Source organism: Podarcis tiliguerta (genome assembly GCF_965153285.1).
Source record: "Podarcis tiliguerta genome assembly, chromosome: 4".
Classification (NCBI taxonomy): domain Eukaryota; kingdom Metazoa; phylum Chordata; class Lepidosauria; order Squamata; family Lacertidae; genus Podarcis; species Podarcis tiliguerta.
This window is the reverse complement of record NC_139537.1, coordinates 57050521-57073269: the sequence shown is the minus strand read 5'-3', so window position 1 is coordinate 57073269 and position 22749 is coordinate 57050521. Positions and strand designations below refer to the sequence as shown.

Genomic DNA, 22749 nt, shown 5'->3' with positions numbered 1-22749 from the left:
CGGCAAACTGGAGAAGATAAGAAGCAGTGGTCTTTCCTAGTCTAACATTCTCAAATCTGCAGTCAAAATGAGACAAGGCTCCGGCTGAGTTCATATGAACTGGGAAGCCATAATTTCCCACTACCTGAATGAACCGTAGTGAATGTTGTACATGCACTCCCCCCTCCATCCATGAGGAGTTTAGAAACATGTGCTTCTGCTTTTCAGCTAGCAGTTGTCTACAATAATCAACTTTTGGGAGCTGTGGTTCATTTAAATTATGGTTAGCCAGGATATGAAGAAAGGATGAAGTTGTTTGCAATTTTCATGACATTTAAGATCAGTTGGGAGTTTAGGGCACAGTACTAACCAGTGCTCTTTTCTGGGGGGGACACAGGGGTACGCATATCCCTAAACATTTTGTGAATCTGATGGTGGCTTCATTTCCTTTCCTGGTGATTTTCTTCAGTCAAAATGAGATTAGTCCTAAACATTTTTTTTAAAGAAAAAAAGGACTGGTACTGAGTGGGGTGGGATATAACTGTATCTGAGCTCTACTGTTCAGACTGCAGGTATGGACTCTTGAGGCTGCTTGTTATTCCACTTATCCATCCGTATGTAAAATTGGCATGTCAGGGAGCAGAGTAGTCTAGTATATGTGCTGCCGAAGCGAGCACAAGGGAGCAGAGTAGTCTAAAACGCTTCTTGAGATGCTCATTTTATGCATGCAGGATTTATTTTGTTTTCAGTAGGGAGGAGTATTCAGTCATGTGAGGCATCACTTTCAGTCAGAAGTACTCCTGCCTGAACACAGACTTACTATCTCAGTGAGAGCTAGGCCTAAATTGTTATGCATGACTGGGTGAATAAATATACAGACCTTTCTCATGCATCACAAGCAACTTGGTTTGTGGTTTGGAATTACAGTCATGCTGTAAGAGTTTCTTGTCAGTGTGTGTAACATTATAGCATTTACTGGATTCTGTTAATGATTTACTTCCCAATCTACAGCTATGTCAAAGCATACTTATTGCCGGACAAGTCTCGTCAAAGCAAACGGAAGACAAAAATTAAAAGCAATAGCACTAACCCTGAGTTCAATGAAACACTGAAGGTGAGAACTGAGAGCCACTGAAAATCTCCATGTTCCCTTTATGATCATGTGATGGATTGAATATTTTGAGTAGCAATGAAAATTGTTTTTGTTTTGAGTTAAAACAGTTCCCATAGGGGTTTTGTGAGAAGAGTAGTGGAACTTATATAAAGGGAATTTCTCTTCTTATTTATGTATTTATTTATAAAATTATTTATATACCACCTTATAATAATAATACTGACGTATTTTTACATGTCTGACTGCACTGTCAAATGTGGACAAGCTTTCTCGATTCTTTCCCTGCAAGATTTGCAATGGGTGTTTTGGATTAGTGCCAAGTAAAAAAATCTAGCATGGAAGTTAAGAGCAGAAGTTCAATTTCCTAGCATATTTCTTTGTGACACTTTCATGAATAAGTACATTTCTCTTCCTGGTTTATTGTTTTTGGCTAGATCATGCCTGCTCTTGGTTGCTTTCTAATCATATAACTCCCTAGAGTCTCCTGGTGTCCTCTGATATCTTCAGACTTTTTTTTAAGGGGGGGGGGCGGAATCTGGTTTCATGATCTGAAGAAACCATGAAAATGTGAAGCCAGTGCCGAAGTTAAAGTAACTAGATTTCTAGAGAGTTCTGTAGTATCTGTCAGTTCTCCTTCCTTTTTTAAATAGTGGGCAAAGGGGAAAGGTTAATTGTTTCCAGCATTTACATTCATTGCTATATGGGGGGGGGGGAGTTGAAAGGGGTATTTTAAGAAGCTCCATCAGTGGTGGTTACTGTTTGATAATGAAATAATACAAGAAATGATACAAACTGGCAGCAGCAAGAAAGAAAAGGCTTGTAAGAGAACAATGGCATTTTATAGATCTCTTCCTATTAAGAACCTCCTCTGATTTGGTCTGCCCTAGCAGAGGGGCTTTTTTCACTTCGCTGAAATAAACTGCTGGCACCTTCCTGAATTTAAAACTCCTAAGGCTTCTGTTACACTCCTGTAATCTTCTTTTGGCCTCTTGTCCCTCTTTAGTATGTCATCAGCCATACACAGCTTGAGACTCGGACCTTGCAGCTTTCTGTCTGGCATTATGACAGATTTGGGCATAACAGCTTTCTAGGAGAAGTGGAGATACCCTTGGACTCCTGGAACTTCGAACATCAAGCTGATGAATGGTTCATGCTTCAGCCCAAGGTGAGGAATGCCAATTGGCTTAAACTGAAGATGGTTTCTAGGTTTCACGTAGATGAGTTTGCAGCAACAAAGGGTGCTTTATGAATCACAGTTCGGGCTTACCTCCTCAGTAGAAACCAATTTCTTGCAAACAGCAGGCCATGGAAATGAAGGACCTGAAATCTCTGCAATATAAGCTCATTCTCTTTATTTACTGCTTTGTAAGAAGATAAGGAAAGTATTGCTGAGTGAGATGAAAGGACCCTCTAGACCAGCACCTTGTTGCCTACAGTGGCCAACCAGATGTGCTCAAAAAGCCCACGAGCAGGACCATGAATGCAATAGCACTCTGACCCTAGAGGTGGAATGTAGCCTTCATGGCTAAGTGATTGATAGACATGGAAGATAAGGCTAACTCTTGAGATAGCTAAATTGGAGGCCACCATTGCACTCTGTAGCAGTAAAGGGTATAGTTTAATTATGTGCGTGTAAAGAAGTACTCCATTTTTGTCTGTCCTGAATCTTCAACCAGTCAACTTCACTGAATGACCTCAGGCCCTGTTATTATGAAAGATTGTGGGAAAGTCCCCTTCTCAACTTTCTTTGCAGCGTTCAGTTTTACACACTTCTCATGTGTGGAACTAGCCATATTCAGAGACAACTTAGATGAACTTTTGGCCTATCTAGTAAGGTTTCAGTTGTTGCAAGGAGCTATGTGAACCATACTATCACTGCAAGTTTGAGCACAGATTTCATGAGCTACCTTTTCTGCAGCTCTTCCAGAATAATTTGTCCTTGTCTCAGCATCTTAATGGGTCTCTGGTTATTTAGATCTGACCAGCTCTGTATTAGGTTCAGGAAGTATTACTTCCATTTGCATGTACTTTCTTCTGCTTACCACGCGCATGTAACACAAACAGGGAAGGAACATTCCAATTACTTCTGTTTTGCTTCACCTTTTCAGATGGAAGTTGTAGCTGATACAGGTCTTCAGTACAAAGGAGAGTTGATAGTTGTCTTACGGTACATCCCCCCTGAGAGGAATTTAACACTTCCCCTAGGAGAAATTCAAGGTAAATATAGATGGGAGCATCCAGCGTTCTCGGGATGATTTGAAATTTGTCATCTTGTGCAGACATAAAACTGCTAGGCTGTAGAATATGGAATTACCTACTGTTCAATTACTTACCAATCTCTGAAGGAATTTCCAGGTACACGTTTTTAATTTTCTGAAGTACTGAGCCCCAACAATAAACCTTTGGGACCAAGTAGGATGTGTCAGCTTTCCTAAACGAGTGTAACTGATTGTTAGCTGTCAATTCCTCATCCTTTTGTTACAATTTGATTTTTGGCTCTTCTTGGCTAAGGAGGCTTAGCATTTTCATTGTACAGTACACAGAATACTACAGACACATGCTAGGAGGCAGGTATCACCTTCTACAGACACATGCTAAACATATCTGTAGGAGACAGGTATCATCTTTTCTATAAAGGGGCAAAATATGCATTTCTTCTTCTTTTTTTACATGATCTGCTTCTATATTCATGCAGTCAAGAGGGGCAACCCACATTATTATATCCTGGTTTTGCTCCAGTTCACCACCACCCCATAAATGTTTGTGGCCTATTAATTGTCATGCAGTTTGGCCAGGGCACAGATCTAGTGCTCTTCATTATCTTTGTCCATCCCTTTATTATCAATCCTTTAAATGTGAGATATCACACTTGAAGACACATTTACCTTGTCAATGACATCTTCTATTTTACTTTAATAGAAGCTAAATATGGCTACTTGGTTTATCTAGGCATGTTTGGGTCCGTAGGTTTTTTTATTCAGATTTATGACCTAATGCAGGAGATGGAAGGATGAACAAAGATTTGTCTTGATGTATGTAATGCTGAGAGATGAGTTATTGAGTTAAGTATGACTTTTAGATGAGAAATATGAATGCATGGTGTGCAAGTTATTTTCTGCTTAGGAAGGCTAATATGGTTGTTTGGGTGAGCCATAGGGATAAGTGTGAAGTTTCTAATCTGGGATGGCAGTGGGTTATCTAAAATACTGAAGTGTGTTTTTATACACACGCTCTTTAAGCTGGGTAAAGAGGTTTTACACCATTGGTTTATTTTTAATATAGGAAAGAAGAACTCTAAGAAGGAAAAGAAGGCAAACCCACAACTGCCGCCAGGAGGCATATTAGAAGTTGTCATCAAGGAAGCCAAGAACTTAACAGCTGTGAAGTCAGGAGGCACTTCTGACACGTTTGTGAAAGGGTATTTCCCCCCCCCCCTTAGCATGTCTGTGGGTGTTGGATGTTTCTGCATAGAACCTGACATTTTTATTCAACAATATACTTTTAATTTCTCTGTGTGTGGAATAAGAAGAAGAAGAAGAAGAGTTTGGATTTGATATCCCGCCTTTCACTCCCTTTCAGGAGTCTCAAAGCGGCTAACATTCTCCTTTCCCTTCCTCCCCCACAACAAACACTCTGTGAGGTGAGTGGGGCTGAGAGACTGTGACTGGCCCAAGGTCACCCAGCAGCTGCATGTGGAGGAGCGGAGACGCGAACCCGGTTACCCAGATTACGTGACTACCGCTCTTAACCACTACACCACACTGGCACCACACTAAACACAAGTCTTGCTCCTTGACGTCCTTCCTGCTGCTTTTCGATACTTTACGTAGAGAAATCATTGAGTGGTCGCATCATACATTGGGGAAACATTATTGTGACTGCTTACTTCATATGAGAACTCTGCATTTGCTCTTACCCTCTGCTTCCTGTACAGTTACCAATTACTGATGCTGATGTCCCACTGTTTTATCCCCCGGGTGTTACACTGACTTCTTTCCAAACCTCTACTAATGAGTATGGTTTTATTAATGTTGCAGATTTTTGATAAAAGCTCAGCAATTCCACAATTTCCTTTTTATTGTCACTTGGGCTAGATACCCTGGGTGGTATTTAACTAACTTTTATTCTGAGCAGACCCATTGAAGCTAATGGATCTAACTTGAATCATATTCATTGATTTCATTGCATCTACAGTGGTACCTTGGTTTACAACCATAATCCGTTCTGGAGGTCCGGTTGTAAACCAAAACAGGTTGTAATCTGAGGCACGCTTTCACCAATGGGGCCTCCCCCCAAAAATTGGTTGTAATCCAAAAAAAGCGACACACACTTCTGGGTTTGATGTGGTTGTAATCCAAAATGGTTGTAATCCAAAGCAGTTGCAAACCAAGGTACCACTGAATTCTGAGTAGAACTTAGTTGACTACTACCCAAAGTTAAGTCCTGACTTCATGTCTACACAAGGGAAAGAGGATGGGAGTGGAGGAGGAAAAAAGAATGCTCAGGAACCAGCTCCTAAAGATATACTCATTAAAACCTGGTCATTTAAATTACAGTGGAACCTCGTGTTACATACTGCCCTCCTTGTGAACGCTTCGGGTTATGAGCTCCGCTAACCCAGAAGTAGATGCTCCCGGTTGCAAACTTTACCCCGGGATGCAAGCGGAAGTTGCGCACTGGCAACGCAGCAGTGAGAAGTGCCATTAGCGAAAGCATGTTACGAGCAGGTTCAACCTCCAGAACAAATTAAGTTTGTAACCGGAGGTACCACTGTAGTGATTCTCTATTGTCATTTAGATTGCTTGTGTCATGAAAACCAAACCCGTAACATCTTACTGCTGTCTAACTCTTTTTTCTCCCTTAGGTACCTGCTTCCTGACAACAACAAGGCATCTAAGCACAAAACCCAAGTAATAAAAAAGACCGTGAATCCCCACTGGAACCATACTTTCACTTTTAGTGGCTTGAATCCTAGAGATATACAGAATGTCTGCGTAGAACTCACTGTCTGGGACAAAGAGTCCCTTGCCAGTAATATCTTCCTGGGAGGCGTTCGCCTGAGTCGTGGAGGAGGTAAGAGTAGTGATTTGATTAGACAGGCGACGTCTCTTGCCTCCTTTTGGTGGGTGGGGAACTATTTGGACAGACGTCAAAAGGGCACGGAGGAATCAACAGGTTTTTGTTGTTTTCATTTCTAGTGTGTGTCAGCTTCCCCCTCCCCAAGAACTCTGCCTGGCCTTCTCTTCCAACCTTTAAGTGGACTTAAAGACTTTATCCCGCCAGGCTTACTGATTCTATTACAGGCCCCAAGTATAATTTGATACTATTTTTTTAAATGCTGCAGTGCTTTGGGGCGTGAAGGTGAAGCACACATTTCATTCATTGTTTAAAGCTCATTTGTTGTTTTTACCATTAATTTAAAAAGTGGGAATTCAAGACATGGAGCACTTCATCCTTAAAATGCACCTGCTCTATTTTCATATCCATTAAATTTATTTTAAAAGTAACTAGTTTGGGGTTGTTGTTGTTTTTACTCTTCTCTTCCTTTAGACTTAATCTAACCACATTCTTTAATAGATTAGGATTTTGTTTTTCCCCTACATGAAAAGGAAACATAGATTTCAGAGGCTATAGGACAGAATACATTGGGCATATTTTTTAAAAAAAATCAATATATTCCTCCAATGGTGGCAAATGTGCTGACCTTTGCCATGTTTTGCAATTTCCAGGTTTCAGTAATGGCAAAGAAGTTGACTGGATGGATTCTCAAGGGGAGGAGCAACTTCTCTGGCAAAGAATGATTGATTGTCCTGGGGATTCTGTGGAAGGTGTATTAATGCTGAGATCTAGCATGGGAAAGCGCAGACTCTGAGAGGGACTATGCGTAGGCACAGAAAAAACTCCAGGTATTTTGCTTGTACAATTAATTACAGGGTGGTATGATGAAAGCCAACCTGCCATGGAGCAGCTCCTGGTGTAATTTGCACATGTAAAATAGGGAAAACAAGGACTTTTGGTCAACTTGGACTTTCAACTCTCTTGAAACGGATTATAAATGCATTCAGCACTTTCCTGCGATTCTTATCATTGTGTTTCCTACTGTGACTGAGTGGATGGATTAAGTTCTTTTAAAATTTTCTACAAAACCCTAGTTCAAGCAGCTCCTGTAGATTGTTATTATTTCAAGACATGGTTGCGTTTTCACAGGAGAAATGTGATTAGTAAATAGGCCCAAAAGTGCTTTGTGATACTGTTTAGGCCAATTCAGTCCAAGCCCATTTCAAGTAAGTGTAATGGTTGGAAGATGCAAAGGGGATGGGTGTCAGATTGCAGACAAGCTGCAACAATAATTAGTTCCATCTACTTTCCCTTCCAAGTTCTGCATATTCATATTCTTGAATGGTTCCCAGAAGTGGCTTTGGTAATAAGCAGTTAAGGAATCCCTACTTCCTCACTCAGAAGCAGAATGGCTATTTGGGGGTGGGGGTGGTTTAGAGACCAGGAGAATTTGCTGACATAAACATTTCAAGAGTCCCCACAAATCTCAGCAGTTGTGCCCCCCCCCCGACATTTGTTTGGCATGTTCCAACCAGGACACTCATAACAATTGGACAGAAGAAGCAGTTGCCATTAAGGGTTGCATCCAGTGCTGCTATTCTGCTAGCGCAGCAGGCCTCCACCTACGCAACGTAACTTTGCCTCCCCCTACAGCCTAAAAATCTGCTCCTGAGAGTTGGAGGATTCTACAGAGTAGATTTTGAGGGGGTGGGGGGAGAGGAGAGGAAGTCTCATTGTGTTGGCAAAACTGGATATCGCCCTACGTTTCTATGTATAACCAAGTTAATTCTTCCCAGGACTTTGACACCTTCAGAGCAGAATAATTAACGAACATTCCTAAGTTAGTTGAAAGCTATCAAGCAGATAATCAAATATGTGCCCTAAAACAGGGTTGTTAGTGCCTACTAAACTTTTTAAAAATAGCCTCTACCAAGTAACTGCACTGCACTAAGATTTAAGCTGTTTGCTGCTAATATATTTAACTTAAACCTCGTTCCCTGTTGTAAGGAATTGAAAGATCAATTATTCCCCTTTACCCCAAACCCCCTTTAAGCACTTGAAAACTGTAATATCAATATCCATCACCACCCTCATCCCTTTCCTCAAGTTGTGCATACCTACTTCTTTCAGCTTTTTGTTATTGTATTGTATTTGTTTTCTATCTAAGTCAGGGGTGGCTAGGCTAACCTGAGATCCTCCAGTCAGCTGTAACCCAACTCATGCCATTCCTGACTACTGGCCGTGCTGGCTGGGGCTGATGGGAATTGAAGTCCAAACATCTGGAAGGTCATATGTTAGCCATGCCTGATACAGGCCTTAAAGTACATTAGTCAGAGTAGGAAGTGAAGCAGATTTGAAGTACAGCCTTGACAATATATTTCTTCTTCTTTCATAAAGCTCTGGTTAAGTACAAAGATGTGGTGCATTAATCCTGCTGTGAACCCAACTCCTCAGTCACTGGAACTCAAATGGCACATAGTCACTGCTCCTGCTGTGTAGCTTCAGGCAGTACATTGCGCTGAAGAATTCAAAGGGTGCAATGCTGTGCCTTTTCCATTTTAATTTGGCTGAAGGAGAATAGGAGCATTCAATTTGAAGAACTCCATTGGAAGTGCACTTTGACTTGTAGTCTACTTTGGTTTGCTTTCTTTTGAAGATACTGTGAATGCTGTGCCACTAAAGCAAATAGCAGAGCAGTGAGCAACAGGATCTTCACACTGTAGGGAGGCCCCGACTGCTGGATTAGTTATTGGTGGTGCAGTGTCAGCTTTTGCCACAGAAGCAACCAATGTAGTTGTGAACCATACTTCTGGCAGGGAGGGTGGCTCTCAAGTGGTGTCCATGGCAGCACAACCATTTCAAATAAACATAGGCTCTTGGGTGAGGGCCATATGTCTCTGTGGCTCTTGCCAGATGTACTGCCCAAGTCATTATTTGTACCACTAAAGCGAAAGCTGAGCCCTGAAGTGCAAGCCCTGTCATCTGAGAGTTAGGATGTCATTGACTTTGGTGGAATTTATGAACATAGGAAGCTCTCTTAAGAGTCAGACCACTGGTCCATCTAGCTCTCTGCTGATAACTTTACCCAGCAGCAGTTCTCCAGGGTCTTAGAAGGACCATCTTTCCCACAGTAAAACAATAATAATTACGTTTAGAAATGTGAGAGACCTTTTGCATGTAGAGCAATATACTCAAAATACTGAGTTACGGGGACACACCCATGGTAAATTTCTGTTTACCAAGACTTTCAATTACACATTCTTAACGAAATCAAGCTCCCACTTATTTGTTGTTGCTTTTTTAAAAAGCCAACACTGGCTTTTGCACCAAAAGAAGTACTGTACTCCAACTAGATGTGCATAGACTTTTTTGCACTTCAGTAACTAAAGTTAAAAAAAAAAAATCCTTTGGCTTTGTGGCATGGTATACATACAGAGGAAGATTTTTAAAAATATATTAAAAATGGCTGAAACGCAGCATGTGAATCAGACCTCATTTAAGTCTTAGTGGGTGAAGAGATGAGGCACAGCAGTGATTCAGAAGAAGCACAACAGGTCCATTTCTGTGTTCAAAAATCACTTTTTCCATTTGAAAACTGCAGTCATTGCCATAAAATGGTATCAATACTAGGTGAAACTGGATACTGTAAATACCAACAGCAACCCAAAAGGCTAGGTTTGTGGCTGGTGCATGAATGGACAAAATGAAGTGTGGTGATCTGTTTTCCATTTAACCATTTTGTATCCCACAGGGTAGAGATGAATTCAGTAGAGCAGGTATGGTGGCAGCTTTCAAACTTTTCCTGTCTCTTCATATTGCCCCGCAACCAGATCATAGAATCTCATAACAGTATTGTTACAATTTCTTTCTCTCTCTTTTTTGCATTTAACTACACCAGTTTTGTAATTTCCCAGCTTATAGATAGATGTGAATAGCATTTTAAAGACCCAAAGTCAGAAAGTACAAAAAAAGACCAGACTTCCACTTTTCAAATCTGAGAACCTCCCAAAATTCACAAATTTCATCTGTCTTAACACCACCCAAAAAAAGGTCTCTTTAGTTGAGACACACAGTTTGTTTGCTAAACACAGGTCTCACACTCTGCTGTGTTTCGCATGTGCCTACTGGGTTTCCTGGCAATGGTGTGGATACTTGGATATCAAAATAGTAGATCTTCTAAAAAAATCAGGATCAGGGGTTGCTAATCTGTGGTCTTCCAGATGCTGCTGGACACCAGCTCCCCCCCATCTCTATCACCCATTCTGGCTGCAGCTCATGGGAGTCCAACAGACTTTGAAGTGCCAAATGGTGGTCACCCCTTGCTCTAAGTGAAGATGTTTTCTTCTGTAACTTTACCAGACAATGCTGTTCGGTCTGCACCAAAAGTCCATGGGGATACTGCCTTCTGACTGGCACAAGGTAATGTTCTCTCTAGCACACCATGGAATAACCACCTCATACCACCAGTCTCCAACTTTTAAGAAGACAATGGGGTTGATTCATTCCCCTGCTTGAACCTTAAGAGGCTGACTAGCACAACTCAACTGTGGCAATAAATTATGCTAACTGTTTGCTTTAACTACTGTCCTGCAGAATTTTATCCTGCTAGTCTTCAGATGGCTTTGGCAGCGTGTTAAAAACATCCATGTAAGTTAGATTATTATTATTTCATCAGCAAAAACGCTTTGTTGTGTGCAATGTCTTTCTAATGTATTTTTTCCTGTTGTCTCATTTGGAATATGTTGCGCATGAACTGTATTATGTTAAAACCTAACAAAAGTCAGCCAGAAACCCCCCCCCCCATGCAGGCTTGCTTTAGTGTACATTCCTATGTATTTATACAGACTTATGGATTGTGGGGGGAAAGACTGGCTTCATTTGCAGTTAGTGTAAAAGGTCTTATTTTTGTGTGCAATTAAAATATTTCACCATGTTAAAATTCCGATCTGTGCACAAGCTGAATTTTTAAAGAGGGACTCCTCTAGCTCAAGCATGTGGACCCTGTAGCCCTCTTGGTGGCAGGACCCCCAGGCCTCCCCAAGGCTTTGATCATTAGCCATGTTGGCTGGGGATGAAAGGAGCTAGTCCAGCAATAGCTGGAGGGCCAGAGGTTCCCCACCTCAATTCTAGGTCACTGTTTCCCAGCGTAGGCAGGTGAAATTGTTGCCTTTGCTGACCTCTTTGGCAACAGGTTTTCTCTCCTCTATAATAAGTCATTCTAACCCTCAGCTATAGTAAAATTGCAAAATGCTGCAAAATAGAACAGAGATGGGTACTTGTTATTGCACGGGTCCTCATGGGATAAGAAAATAATCTTTGCTGATGAGCTACATTTGTTTTCATAAAATATATTAGATTCAACCCAAGGGGATATTGTTTAAGACTCCCTGTGGGTGATTTTCTGCTCACAGGATGCTAAGGGTGTGAAATAGAACTGGTGCAAATTGTGTCCCTCCTGCCATTGGCTCAAAGGCCAATGAACAGAAGGGGTTTTTCCCCATTTGTGGAAGAACATGTCTGGAGCCAACTCTACTTATTGATGATTATTTAAATTTAAGAATATAATTATCCTTGTAGGAGAAAAGTCTAGTGAGAGTAGCAAAGTTTAAGGGAATACACCCTCCCCTGTTAAATACTATGAAATGTCTCTAACATTGATTACCTAGTAGCTTTAGAATATTAAGTTGGTTTTTCATGCCAACCTTCTGCAAGCTGGTGGTCTCCAGGCGGCTGTTAAGATGGGTGTTAGGTTTTTCAACATTGCAATGTATCACCAGACCGAACATCACACTCTGGCAAAACGTTGCAATGTTGAAACAAGCTGCATTGGCCCCAGCCCATGAGGTGTGGGCTGAAACTGCTGCAGCTCTCACCATGGGAGCTGAGGCAGTTTCACCCCAGGGGCGAAGGGGCTCCTGCCCCCCCACCCCCCCGGCTGATGTCTCTGTTGAAGAGCAGGCAGCCCCACCCTGCCTTCAACTCTCACCAGCTGTGGGGCAAGGCTCCCTCCGCCTTTGCCGGTGTCAGGGGCAGACAAGCTATCTCTTTCTCCTGGGAGAGAGACAAAGATCTGCAGGGCTCCCTCAAGTGCAACGGACCCTGCCTCCATCTGGCGCAAGCCAGAGGCCAAGTGGGGCTCTGTTGAGCAGCAGGAGCTGCATGCCCCTTAAACGGATACCGTATTTTTCGCACCATAGGATGCACCGGACAATAGGAGGCACCTTGTTTTAGAGAGGGGAGAACAAGAAAAAAAAATTCTACCCCTCTCTGCCCAGTGCCCCTTCAGCGAAGCGGCAGGAGGCCTTGTGCAGAGGGAGAATTTTCCCCCTCTTGTTTTCCTGCTCTAAAACAAGGTGCCGTTTAAGGTGCGTTCAGGCGGCTACCTTGGAAGCCTGGAGAGCGAGAGGGGTCGGTGCACACCGACTCCTCTTGCTCTCCAGGCTTCAGGTTCCTCTCAACCTGCTCTTTGGGGCTGGTGGGGGGAAGCCCACCAACAGCCCCAAAGAGGAGGTCAGGGAGCAGTGGAAAGGCGCAGCGGAGAGGCTCCTGCCATAGGCGCGCGTCACCTCTCCAGCCGGGAGAGGGTCGCGGGGTGCTTCTTTAGCACCGTGCGCGCTCTCCCGGCTGGAGAGGTGCCGTGCGGCTATAGAGGCTCGTGCCATAGGCGAGTGTCATCTCTCCAGCCGGGAGAGGGTCGCGGGGTGCTTCTTTAGCCCCGTGCGCGCTCTCCCGGATGGAGAGGTGACGTGCGGCTATAGAGGCTCCTGCCATAGGCGCGTGTCACCTCTCCAGCTGGGAGAGGGTTGCGGGGCTATAGCGTCTTCGCTCCATAGGACGCACACACATTTCCCCTTCATTTTTGAAGAGGAAAAAGTGCGTCCTATAGAGCGAAAAATACGGTAAGTTTAAAGGAACCACCTGCCCGTGCAGGCAGCCGAGGGAGAAACAAGCTACATTAGCCCTGGCCAATGTAGCTTGTTCCTCCCTCAGTGGTATGTGGTGGTGGTATATTTTGAGTGAAACCACCACTGCTCCAGGGTCCCTCTGCTGCAGCTTGTCTCTCCTTCATGTGCTGGGTGCTGTTGGCAGAGAGACTCAGCAGAGGCAGTTTCACCCACAATATACCGCTGGGTGAAGCAGCCACCACTCACCCCAGAGCATTTGTCCCCAAACATCTGCAAGACAAAAAGTTGTGGGAACAACATTTATAAATGGTTAACGACATTACTACTTCGGTAAATTAAAAAACAAACTAAGCCACAGGCTGTAATTCCTACCTTATGCCCTGTCCCAGAATGAAGTATAGCCAGAAAAGAGAAGCTGCAGCTTCTAATTATAAATTTTGCCAAATGAAGTTTGATAATCAATACATAATTCTCTAGTTATTTCTTTGCCTCCATTCCTTGGGAGTATCTTAAATATAACGCCTTAGCACGTCTGTAGTTACTCCATACCCAAATGCTTAAGATTAAAACCATAAACTGCAAAACAACATCTTTATTAAAGATCTGTAAAAAGAAAAGGAAACATTTACACAGGGAGCAATGTTCAAAGGCATTCCTGGAAACCTAACCAAGGTAATTTGATATTTTCATTCTCTTCTATAGATTTTCTTAGAAATCTCTGGAAATAGTGAAGAGGCATTATGTAAAATGCTAAATAAAGGAAGCTCCACAACACACACAAAGCTAAACACAAACATACATTTAAAAAAGAATCTGTACATCAGTGACTTCCATAATACCATGCTTTGTGTAGTAGCACCGGAGGGGCAGGGAGGGCAGCAACATACCGCCACGCGAATGGCTGTAATCCAGACTCAGGGACAGGACTGGCCAGCTTCTGCTTGCAGTTTCATTTCTTCTTTTCTCAAAGTGAACGTATCAATGAGAGCAAAGAGCTCAGCAGGAGTCGCTGGGAAAGGATATCGTTCTTTGTCCACACCATGTTTATCAACCACCACCATATTGAAGTTATAGTGGGGAATGCGAAGCAACAACCTGACAATATGAAGAGAGAAGCAGTTGGTTTGCTTTTAAAATAAGCAGCTACATTTACATGTATGGTCACAGAGGCATAGCATAGGCCATTGCCCTGAGCACCTTTTGCTCCTCACACTGCCCCTGCCAGCCCCATGCTGCTTTGAAAGTCCAAACCCACATCCCTGCTTCGCAAAGCAGCGTGGGCCTAGCAGGGCGTAACAAGCAGGTACCCTTCCAATCAGTCCAACCCTAACTGATTGGAAAGACTTATACCTGCCCTGTTGTGTTCCCTGCACCCCAGGCACCATGAAGACATGTATGGCCATAACTATCCATTGCAATGAAGTGTGAGAAAGAACAATCCCTTTTTTCCAGATATTTTTTAAAGTCAAAAAAGATTATGCACAACTGGACTCTCAGCCACAGCCCCCCAGTCAATATACAATTTAGACCATAAATTAAAAAGGCAATTGTCCAATCTTGGAATGAAAGCTGCTACAGTCAATCTTGAACAAGTTATCGTGTTACATCTATGAAAGTTGCTCAAGATTTTGTCCACTGGTGGTGTTTTTTCCAGAAGGACCATGCCTTCTCTTTTTATCATTGTGTTGGGCAGCCTGCCCATCCCTACTTCCTCTTTACAACCTTGACAGTAAGCAGCACCAGCCACTGATGCAGTGCTGAAAACTCTATCAATTCCCCACTCTTCCAAATGACTGGTACAGGCTTAGTGGGACCACTACATTTCTATGAGCAGAAAAGACCCTAACTCTGAAACACAGTGCAAACTGACCTTGTGCAAGACATCTATGCTGAGGAAAAGTAGAAGAACAACTGGTTCCCCTTGCAATAGGTGGAAATAGGGCTTGGACTCAACAATAGCATGATCCTACCAATTATGTCCTGGTTTATCAATATGAGCTATGACGCTCAATTGTGGAATGAAGCAGCTGATCCCCTTACTGTGCAATGGAGAGGTAGCTAACCTGGGGCGCTCCTGATGTTGGGTCCAACTGCCACTGTAGTTAATGGTCAAATGGCTGGAGTTAGACTCCAGCAACATCGGAGGGCCAGAGGTTTGCCACCCTGATATAGTGGCAATTTGAACATCCCATTTGTACAGCTCTAAGCATAGGAAAAGCGCATCCTCTGTAGACTCCAGACCTGTAATAAGTAGAGCAGCATTTCCACCTCCACCTGCCATGGAAGAAGCATGTACGGTAATGTAGCTGTTTATCATATAACTTTTGAGTCTACAAAGGCAGGCTTTTATGTGGGCTGGAGGACACAGTAATTGGTATAAGGCAGAGCTCTGCCTCAGAAAAATAGATTGCAAGATTAAACATCAGAACAGGCATATTCTTTCTATACACTGCTTGGTGACTATAAAATTTGCACCACGTCTCCTTGAGAAATATTCTCCAACTCATGCAGAATTCAACTCATGCAGAATTTCTTTTCAGGAATGCTGTTTGCTCAAGGGAATCTCACATTCAGTTTTATTTTAAATAAATATTGTGCTTCTCTAAAAATGCAATCAAGACATTAAAGGGCAATATTGGGGTAGGGGAACAATTCTGGATTATTATCAACAAAGAGAGTTTTTAATTTACCTGAGTTGCAAAGCCAGTGCAGGAGGCATCAGTCTCAAGCCTATTCTTCCCAGCTGTGCTGGATAGACTCCAACCAACTCAATCACGGTCACGTGCCGGAGATCTAAACCACACAGTGCTGGCTAAAGTAATCAAGATAAAAATTGGAGATAAACATCAAGTGGATTAATCGTAATGGGAGTTTCTGCAATGTGTGCTTATTATTATGGTTCTGTAATGTTAGGGACTCTCGAGACATAAAAGTTAATGCACTGCTAAAGACACGGTTCATCTACACTATTTTGGGAGCTAAAGTGGAGCTGTGCCTCACCTGCAGCATTCCCAATTGCAATCTATAGAAGTAATTGGCTGCAGTCGGAGTGGATATAATGAGCAGCCTCCGTTTCTCATAAAACTGGTCCAGGAGGGCTGCTGCGGTCCTCACACCAACATTAATGTTCATGGCTGAAATTACAAGCAAGAAGACAATGATGATCATCATAACAGACCTGTTTTCAACCTTAAGCAGCTGGAGATAATGGCAACTGATTTGGTCATGGAAGCCAAAAGGGGACAGAGCAGATTGAAAGAATCAAGAATGTTCTCAACTCAACACCAAGGTTTTAAATGGTAGCTCAATTCTTAACAGCAACAGAAAACTCAAAAGCAAGATGTGCAACCTGAGCCTATGCATTTTAAACATAAGCAAATCCCTCTGGTTTCAACTGAATTCACTCCCAAATAAAGCTCTGAAGGGTTATAGCCTCAGATCTTTTCTGGATTATCAGAAATTTGCATAAATTCAGGAAATGCACAGTTGTTGTTCATTTCTGGTAGAGGATCTGGACAAATTCTGCTGCAGATACTTGTGTTGCAGAGATGTTATTTTTTCCAGCATTCAAACTAGCATGTAAACATGTCATGGTGATTATTGAAAATGGGCTTGTGGTGGCATGTACATTACAAGCACTCACTCTGAATAACTAATCCCCCACCTATTTGTGTCATTAGTTCATGAGGCAAACTTTGACATGGGCAGGCAAACTGTGAACTTCCATATGTTGTAGGACTCCAGTGTCTATCAGACTTAGCCAGGAAATCAGGGATAATGAGAATTATGATCCAACAGAAGCTAGAAGGCCACATCCAACAGAAGCTAGAAGGCTTCAAGAGATTCAAATAAGGCAAGCATTCAATCAAGAGAAGTCTTGACCTGACACCACACAGGCTCACAGAGTGAGTGGGGTCCTTGAAGCCTGTTTCATGCACAATCACCCAGCCAATGCCTGTGATTACTGGGACACATTTTAGGGATTGGACGCAATGCTACCTCTGCACACAACATTAAGTTATGCCAAATATTATGACATTATACTGGCATATTGGTGCATCACATTCTAAACTTATGAGAATACCTTTACTGAGTTACGACCATTGGCTCATCAAAGGTTTCTCTACTCTTTCTGGTACCACCTCTCCAGAATCTGAGGCAAGATTTTTCCTATCCTTTAAGATATTTTAGCTAGCCATGCTGAGGGTTAAACCTGGTGCCTGGCTTGGGCTCCTCCCTGCTACACACAGCTCTTAGGAAGTCTGCTAGCCATTAATGATACAGATGTTCATAATACTTAAGTGCTCTGCATGCATATCTTGCCAAGTATCTTGGATCTAGCAGCCAGAATACAGGAAAAGAATCACACTTAAATCTTTTCACTCACAACCTGCAACAAATTACTGCTTCTTCCAGATGCTAAGTGGTATCTACTTTGCAAAATCTGCACATGTTTTGAGTTGGCAGGAGAATGTGGGCGGATGTTTGGTAATCAATTCCTATCAAGAAAGAGAAAGAGATCAATAGAATGAGAACAGGAGAGAGATGCAAAGAAATCTCAAGCCAGAGAAAGGAAATCCGTATATAATGGATGTAGCACAGACAGCTCTTTAATGTGTGTGTTAAGTAAAGCTGCTTCTTTTACACATTCAGGCAGAGCTCCCCAGCACCCTTGCCTGCTAATGCTACATTGCAAGCTGTTTCTAAACATGAATATGAGTTTTTAAAACAGCTTGTAATGGGGAATATATAACTGGTGATTAGGAAATAACATAAAAGCCTCACTGCATTTGTGCAACTTCCCACAAGCTTCTGTGGATCAGGGTGACTGAACACCTCTGGAAAAAGTGAGAAATGTATTGGCATTAACATAATAAAATGCCGCATTTAGGCTTAGCCACAGATTGGTATCTCATGTCCTCTTCAATAGAAAGGTAAGTTTTATAACACAGAGATCATTATTCATTAGCAACATCTCATTTGCTTAACCCTGCATGAACAGCTTGCTAGCCAAAACCCAGTGAACAATTGTAAGTGCTGAAGCATGTGGAACAATTACAGTGTTTGTGCTAAGCAAGTCTTCCCACAATACACACAATCCTGCCACCCCATGTGCTGCTCTTTTACTGGAATGATTCATCACGTACGTGTACAGGTTGGCTCTGTTCCTGACCAGCCTAAATTGTACTGACAAACTCGTGCTGGACTTCCCTGCAATTCGTATCCACCGATGCAGGAAAATTCACAGGTTGCGCCATAATTATCCCCATCACCAGAACATTTTATGTAGCCGTTTTCTGGAGCATTCAGTTTCCCGCAACGTCTGACTGTAAACACAAAATGAGTAGCACTCAGTGATTCATTTTCTCTCCTAATACATCACTTCTATGAAATGAAAATGCAATTGCATGGGTTTTGGTTTTTTTAGCCTTCAAGAGACATCAGCACCTTTTGATTTTATAATCAGTTTGACATATAGATTCATTAACACACACAGGTGTGTCATTCACATATATTAACTGATGCATAGTATAGCCAGATATTCCTTATATTGTTAATAGCCCTGAGCTTATGCTACATCAACACGGCAAAGTTTAGAGCTAGCACAGTCTATTGCTAATGCACGGAATAATGCTAATTGCTGCAATATGCAGGCACCATAGCTTCTAATATAACCTCTGTATTACCAATTTCCTCCAGTGGCACAAGACTTCCCCCAAGAGCTATTTAGTGGCACAACAGCTAGAACTGTGGGCCTGGCTCTCTGCCTGTTTTTCCAAAGTATACATAGCAAGTGGAGCAAAGTATACATAGCAATGGAGCTGCTCTGTTCCACTGCCCAAACAGGGGCTGTTGCATAACCAGACTCTGCAGAAGGCATTGCTATGTGCCAAACAGCCCAGTACTTTTGTGGTGCTAATTTTGTTATTGGTTGATTCTGTGGTTTTAATGTTATGAGTTTAACAACAGTATTGGAATTTATTTATTTTTGCAAAATGCCCTATTTGGTGAAGGGTGATGGCAGCAGTAACAAAGTGTGCACAATTCCAGTTGCACATCAGTCACTAAGCTTGAACATCTAACTCTCAGACAGGCTATTCTATATGTATAAGCCATTTCTTAAGAAGTGCTTCCTCCAACACTAAAACCAAGGGCATTCCACTAATTATTCGTAGCCGCTCTTATCAGCGACATACCCTGGTAGAACTCAAACTGGTGAAGATGGAACCATTCACAAGGGCTCTTTTTGGCACCTTTCGCCTAGCTATCTTCAAAAACTGTGGAACATAGTTTTAATTACAGTGGTACCTCAGGTTACAGACGCTTCAGGTTACAGACTCCGCTAACCCAGAATTAGTACCTTAGGTTAAGAACTTTGCTTCAGGATGAGAACAGAAATTGTGCTCCGGCAGCATGGCAGCAGCAGGAGGCCCCATTAGCTAAAGTGGTACCTCAGTTAAGAACAGCCCTCCAGAACAAATTAAGTTCTTAACCCGAGGTACCACTGTACTTATTAAGATATTTCCATTATGCCCTTCACCAAAATGGTCACAGGGTGATTTACACCTAATTAAGGCACCACAAAATATAACACATAATAAAGATTAAAACAATCAAAACTCAGAAATTATTTCACCTATCAGCCTCCAAAAGCCTGTCCCCCAAAAAGGGAGCAGTTTTCACTTGGCATCTAAAAATAAATAAATACAAAGTGGGGGCAAGTTTGCAGATCCCTAGCTTAGGAAAACTGAATAGAGGCATATGATTTTACATATATTCCCACATCAGGAAGTATAATGGACTGATGCCACAACCTTCTGGCATTCGCTACATCTTGTACCCACCTGGTTAAGGAAGATCACATGCACCGAATACCATCAGAGAAACTGCAAAAGCAGCAGCAGCAGCAGCAGCCATGCTCCAGGTAAGATATACATAAATAGGGCCTAACTTGGATGCCCTTGCTTCCCCCAACCCCAACAGCAAATGTTCTTACCTTTAACTTTAACATAAAATCTGCACGTTCCCTTATTCCCAGCTCTGTCAAACACCGTGTAGTGGATCTTGTGATCTCCCTCTGAAAAATGTGATCCTGGTGGTAGTCCTTTCAAAATAACACTAAAAAGAAAGAAAATGTTGCAAACAATAATTGTTATTGTTGCAGAGACAGGACCTTTTAGGGAATACAATTTAGATTAATGTTCAGTTTGCAGCTCTGATTATAGCAGTGCAATACAGTATATCCTTTTCCAAAATTCCCCAATGGTAGCAAATATAACAAAATGCTACATATATAACCAAGAACAAACACTGTCCCTGTGGAGGTTTATCTGTAGATTTACTGCTTGAAGCACAACCCCTGAATCAGAAATCACCTGTGCAGCCGGATTTGCTCTGCCTGTACCAAACAGACCATGAACACTTGAAATACAAGTTCTATGGGCACATACAGATTTCCAGGAGTGACTGCGTATTAAATCCAACCCATGTCTTTATATGCATTAGTTAGTTCACACATTTTCACTCACTCTGTCAAAATGCCATCTGCAGTGTCCCTTCCCTCTGGAGTTTCCCAGAACACTCTGGCTGTCAGTTTATTGGGCTCTGCCGTTTTCTCCTTTACACTTGGGCACTGGATTCTAGGCGGCTCCATATCTGAAAATAAACACACAGGTATACAGTCATACCTCGGGTTACAGATGCTTCAGGTTGCGTTTTTTTGGGTTGCAGACCACCGAAACCTGGAAGTACCGGAATGGGTTACTTCCGAGTTTCAGCAGTTGCACATGTGCAGAAGTGTTAAATCGTTCTTTGCGCATGCGCAGACACGCCGCTGTGGGTTGTGGACACTGCGGGTTGCGAACGTGCATCCCACACGGATCACGTTCGCAACCTGTGCATCCACTGTAATAGAACAGCCGCACTTGGTTTAAGCTATATCCTGCAGGCAATGCAAACAGTGCAGAAGTAATCTTCAAGAAGTTAATCATCAAACTGCTACCAGGACACTTAAAATTGACTCTGGCACAACATTAACAACGCCAAATGGAGATTACTGGACTAAAGAAGATATCTTCTTAAGATTAAAAGCAAGCGGCTCAGGAAAGCACTGAAATGGTTTCACACCACCCCCCTTGTTATTTTCTTCCATTTTTATGCACGTGAAAATTCCTCTAATCTCCAAAACTTTCCGATGTTTTTTAAAAGAACACTTCATATAAAAAAATTACTTTTCAGTGTATTGATGCATTCTAATGATTGAATATCTACTTTATTCTGGAGAGCAGTTCTGAATGCAAAAGGTCTACTTGCATGTTTAGAGGCAACTTCACCTAGACACCTCTAAAAACATTTTGTATGAATTTTGCCACCTAAATGCAATGTAAGGCTATTGACAGTGTTCTGTATCAAAAGGCTGGGTCCTACTATATGGGCCCAATGACACAGGCTTCCCGAAGCATTATGTTTTGAGCAGGGCTTTTTTTCGGGGAACTCACCAGAACCCAGTTCCGCCATTGCCATTATAACAGAACAAGGGAGGCGTTCATGGCGAGTTCCAGCACCTCTGTTTCTAGAAAAATAGTGTTTTTGAGCATCATACATGCCGGGGGGAGAGGAAGGAGAAGAAATATAATGCATGAAGCAGTATTAAAGAGTCAGTCTGGTACACTTCCTATTAGAAGAAGGTGGTGGTTCATTGTACAACTGCAGCCCTTCTCAATGAAGTCTGAGAAAGGACATGCAAAATGACAAGTAGCTGCTGGTGCAAAATTGTCAGTGCAAGCTGCTTGCAATGCACATGAGAACAAGCAGTTCTGCAGGTAAAGCAGTTGTGTGTGAAAGGACCCAAATTCTCGGTGCTTAAGCCATTACCTAAATATGTGCATACTCAAAATTAAATGAAAGGAATGGAAACGTTCCTGGAAAATGCAGTGTTTCTGATATTTGTTTATGAGTCTCCTATAGCAAAGGACCATAGTTTCCCTGTATTACTATTAATTTCAGCTACTTAAGACACCAGACTTTGGTTACTATAGGAACTGCATCTCCAAGCACTCATGGATCAGTGAACTCTTCTTGCTGGGCCACAGTGTTTAAAGCCATTTTAACTGCTTAGAGATAATCACTAGACAAGCACACACACACGCCCCTCTCTTCCCTTTAATTTGTAGTGGAGAGGGCAGAACTGTGGGAAGTCATGACTAATTGGAACTTCCTCAACTGGGATTTCTTATCTGCAGCAATGTAACAAAACAAAACAAAAACCCACAAATTTAATTTGAGCCACATAAGGAGAAACTATTAAACAAAATAAACGGAAGACAGTGAGACACCATTTCAGCAAAGTCATCCTAGAAAGCCTCCAATGCTGTTTCACAAACATTTTCACAAAGGTCAGAAGAGCATCAGCGGGAGATAACAGACATTGGAGTGTCCCTGATTTTTTTAAAAAAATAAAAATGATAAAATGGTTCATAGCTGGTAGTGTCATATTTACATCTTTCAGAGTGCAAAAGTGTGCACTGCAGTTCTGCCAGGCTGGTAGGTTTGTGAGAAAATAATCTACTATCAAACCCACTGTCAAGCCATTTAAAGAGAATTCATTTACTTTTATCCCACCCTCCAAGGAGCTCAGGGGTAGCAACCCACGGTTCTTATGTTTAACCTTGCAACAACCTTGTGAGGTAGACT

At 42.3% G+C, this 22749-nt stretch overlaps 2 protein-coding genes across 6 annotated transcripts in view; one reads left to right on the top strand and one right to left on the bottom strand.

Moving 5' to 3' along the window:
- Positions 1-11094, top strand: part of SYTL5 (synaptotagmin like 5) — a 65210-nt gene extending 54116 nt beyond the window's left edge. For all 3 annotated transcript variants that reach the window (XM_083439137.1, XM_083439135.1, XM_083439136.1), the window contains 6 exons: positions 991-1093; positions 2097-2258; positions 3202-3310; positions 4376-4511; positions 5958-6166; positions 6823-11094. In XM_083439137.1, coding sequence (XP_083295263.1) covers positions 991-1093; positions 2097-2258; positions 3202-3310; positions 4376-4511; positions 5958-6166; positions 6823-6965 — 862 coding nt within the window. In that variant the 3' untranslated portion in view covers positions 6966-11094. The remainder of the gene's footprint in view (positions 1-990; positions 1094-2096; positions 2259-3201; positions 3311-4375; positions 4512-5957; positions 6167-6822) is intronic.
- Positions 11095-13633: 2539 nt separating this feature from the next.
- Positions 13634-22749, bottom strand: part of SRPX (sushi repeat containing protein X-linked) — a 31133-nt gene continuing 22017 nt past the window's right edge. For all 3 annotated transcript variants that reach the window (XM_083439138.1, XM_083439139.1, XM_083439140.1), the window contains 6 exons: positions 20586-20712; positions 20054-20175; positions 18204-18383; positions 16057-16190; positions 15747-15868; positions 13634-14151 (listed from right to left, as the gene is read on the bottom strand). In XM_083439138.1, coding sequence (XP_083295264.1) covers positions 13971-14151; positions 15747-15868; positions 16057-16190; positions 18204-18383; positions 20054-20175; positions 20586-20712 — 866 coding nt within the window. In that variant the 3' untranslated portion in view covers positions 13634-13970. The remainder of the gene's footprint in view (positions 14152-15746; positions 15869-16056; positions 16191-18203; positions 18384-20053; positions 20176-20585; positions 20713-22749) is intronic.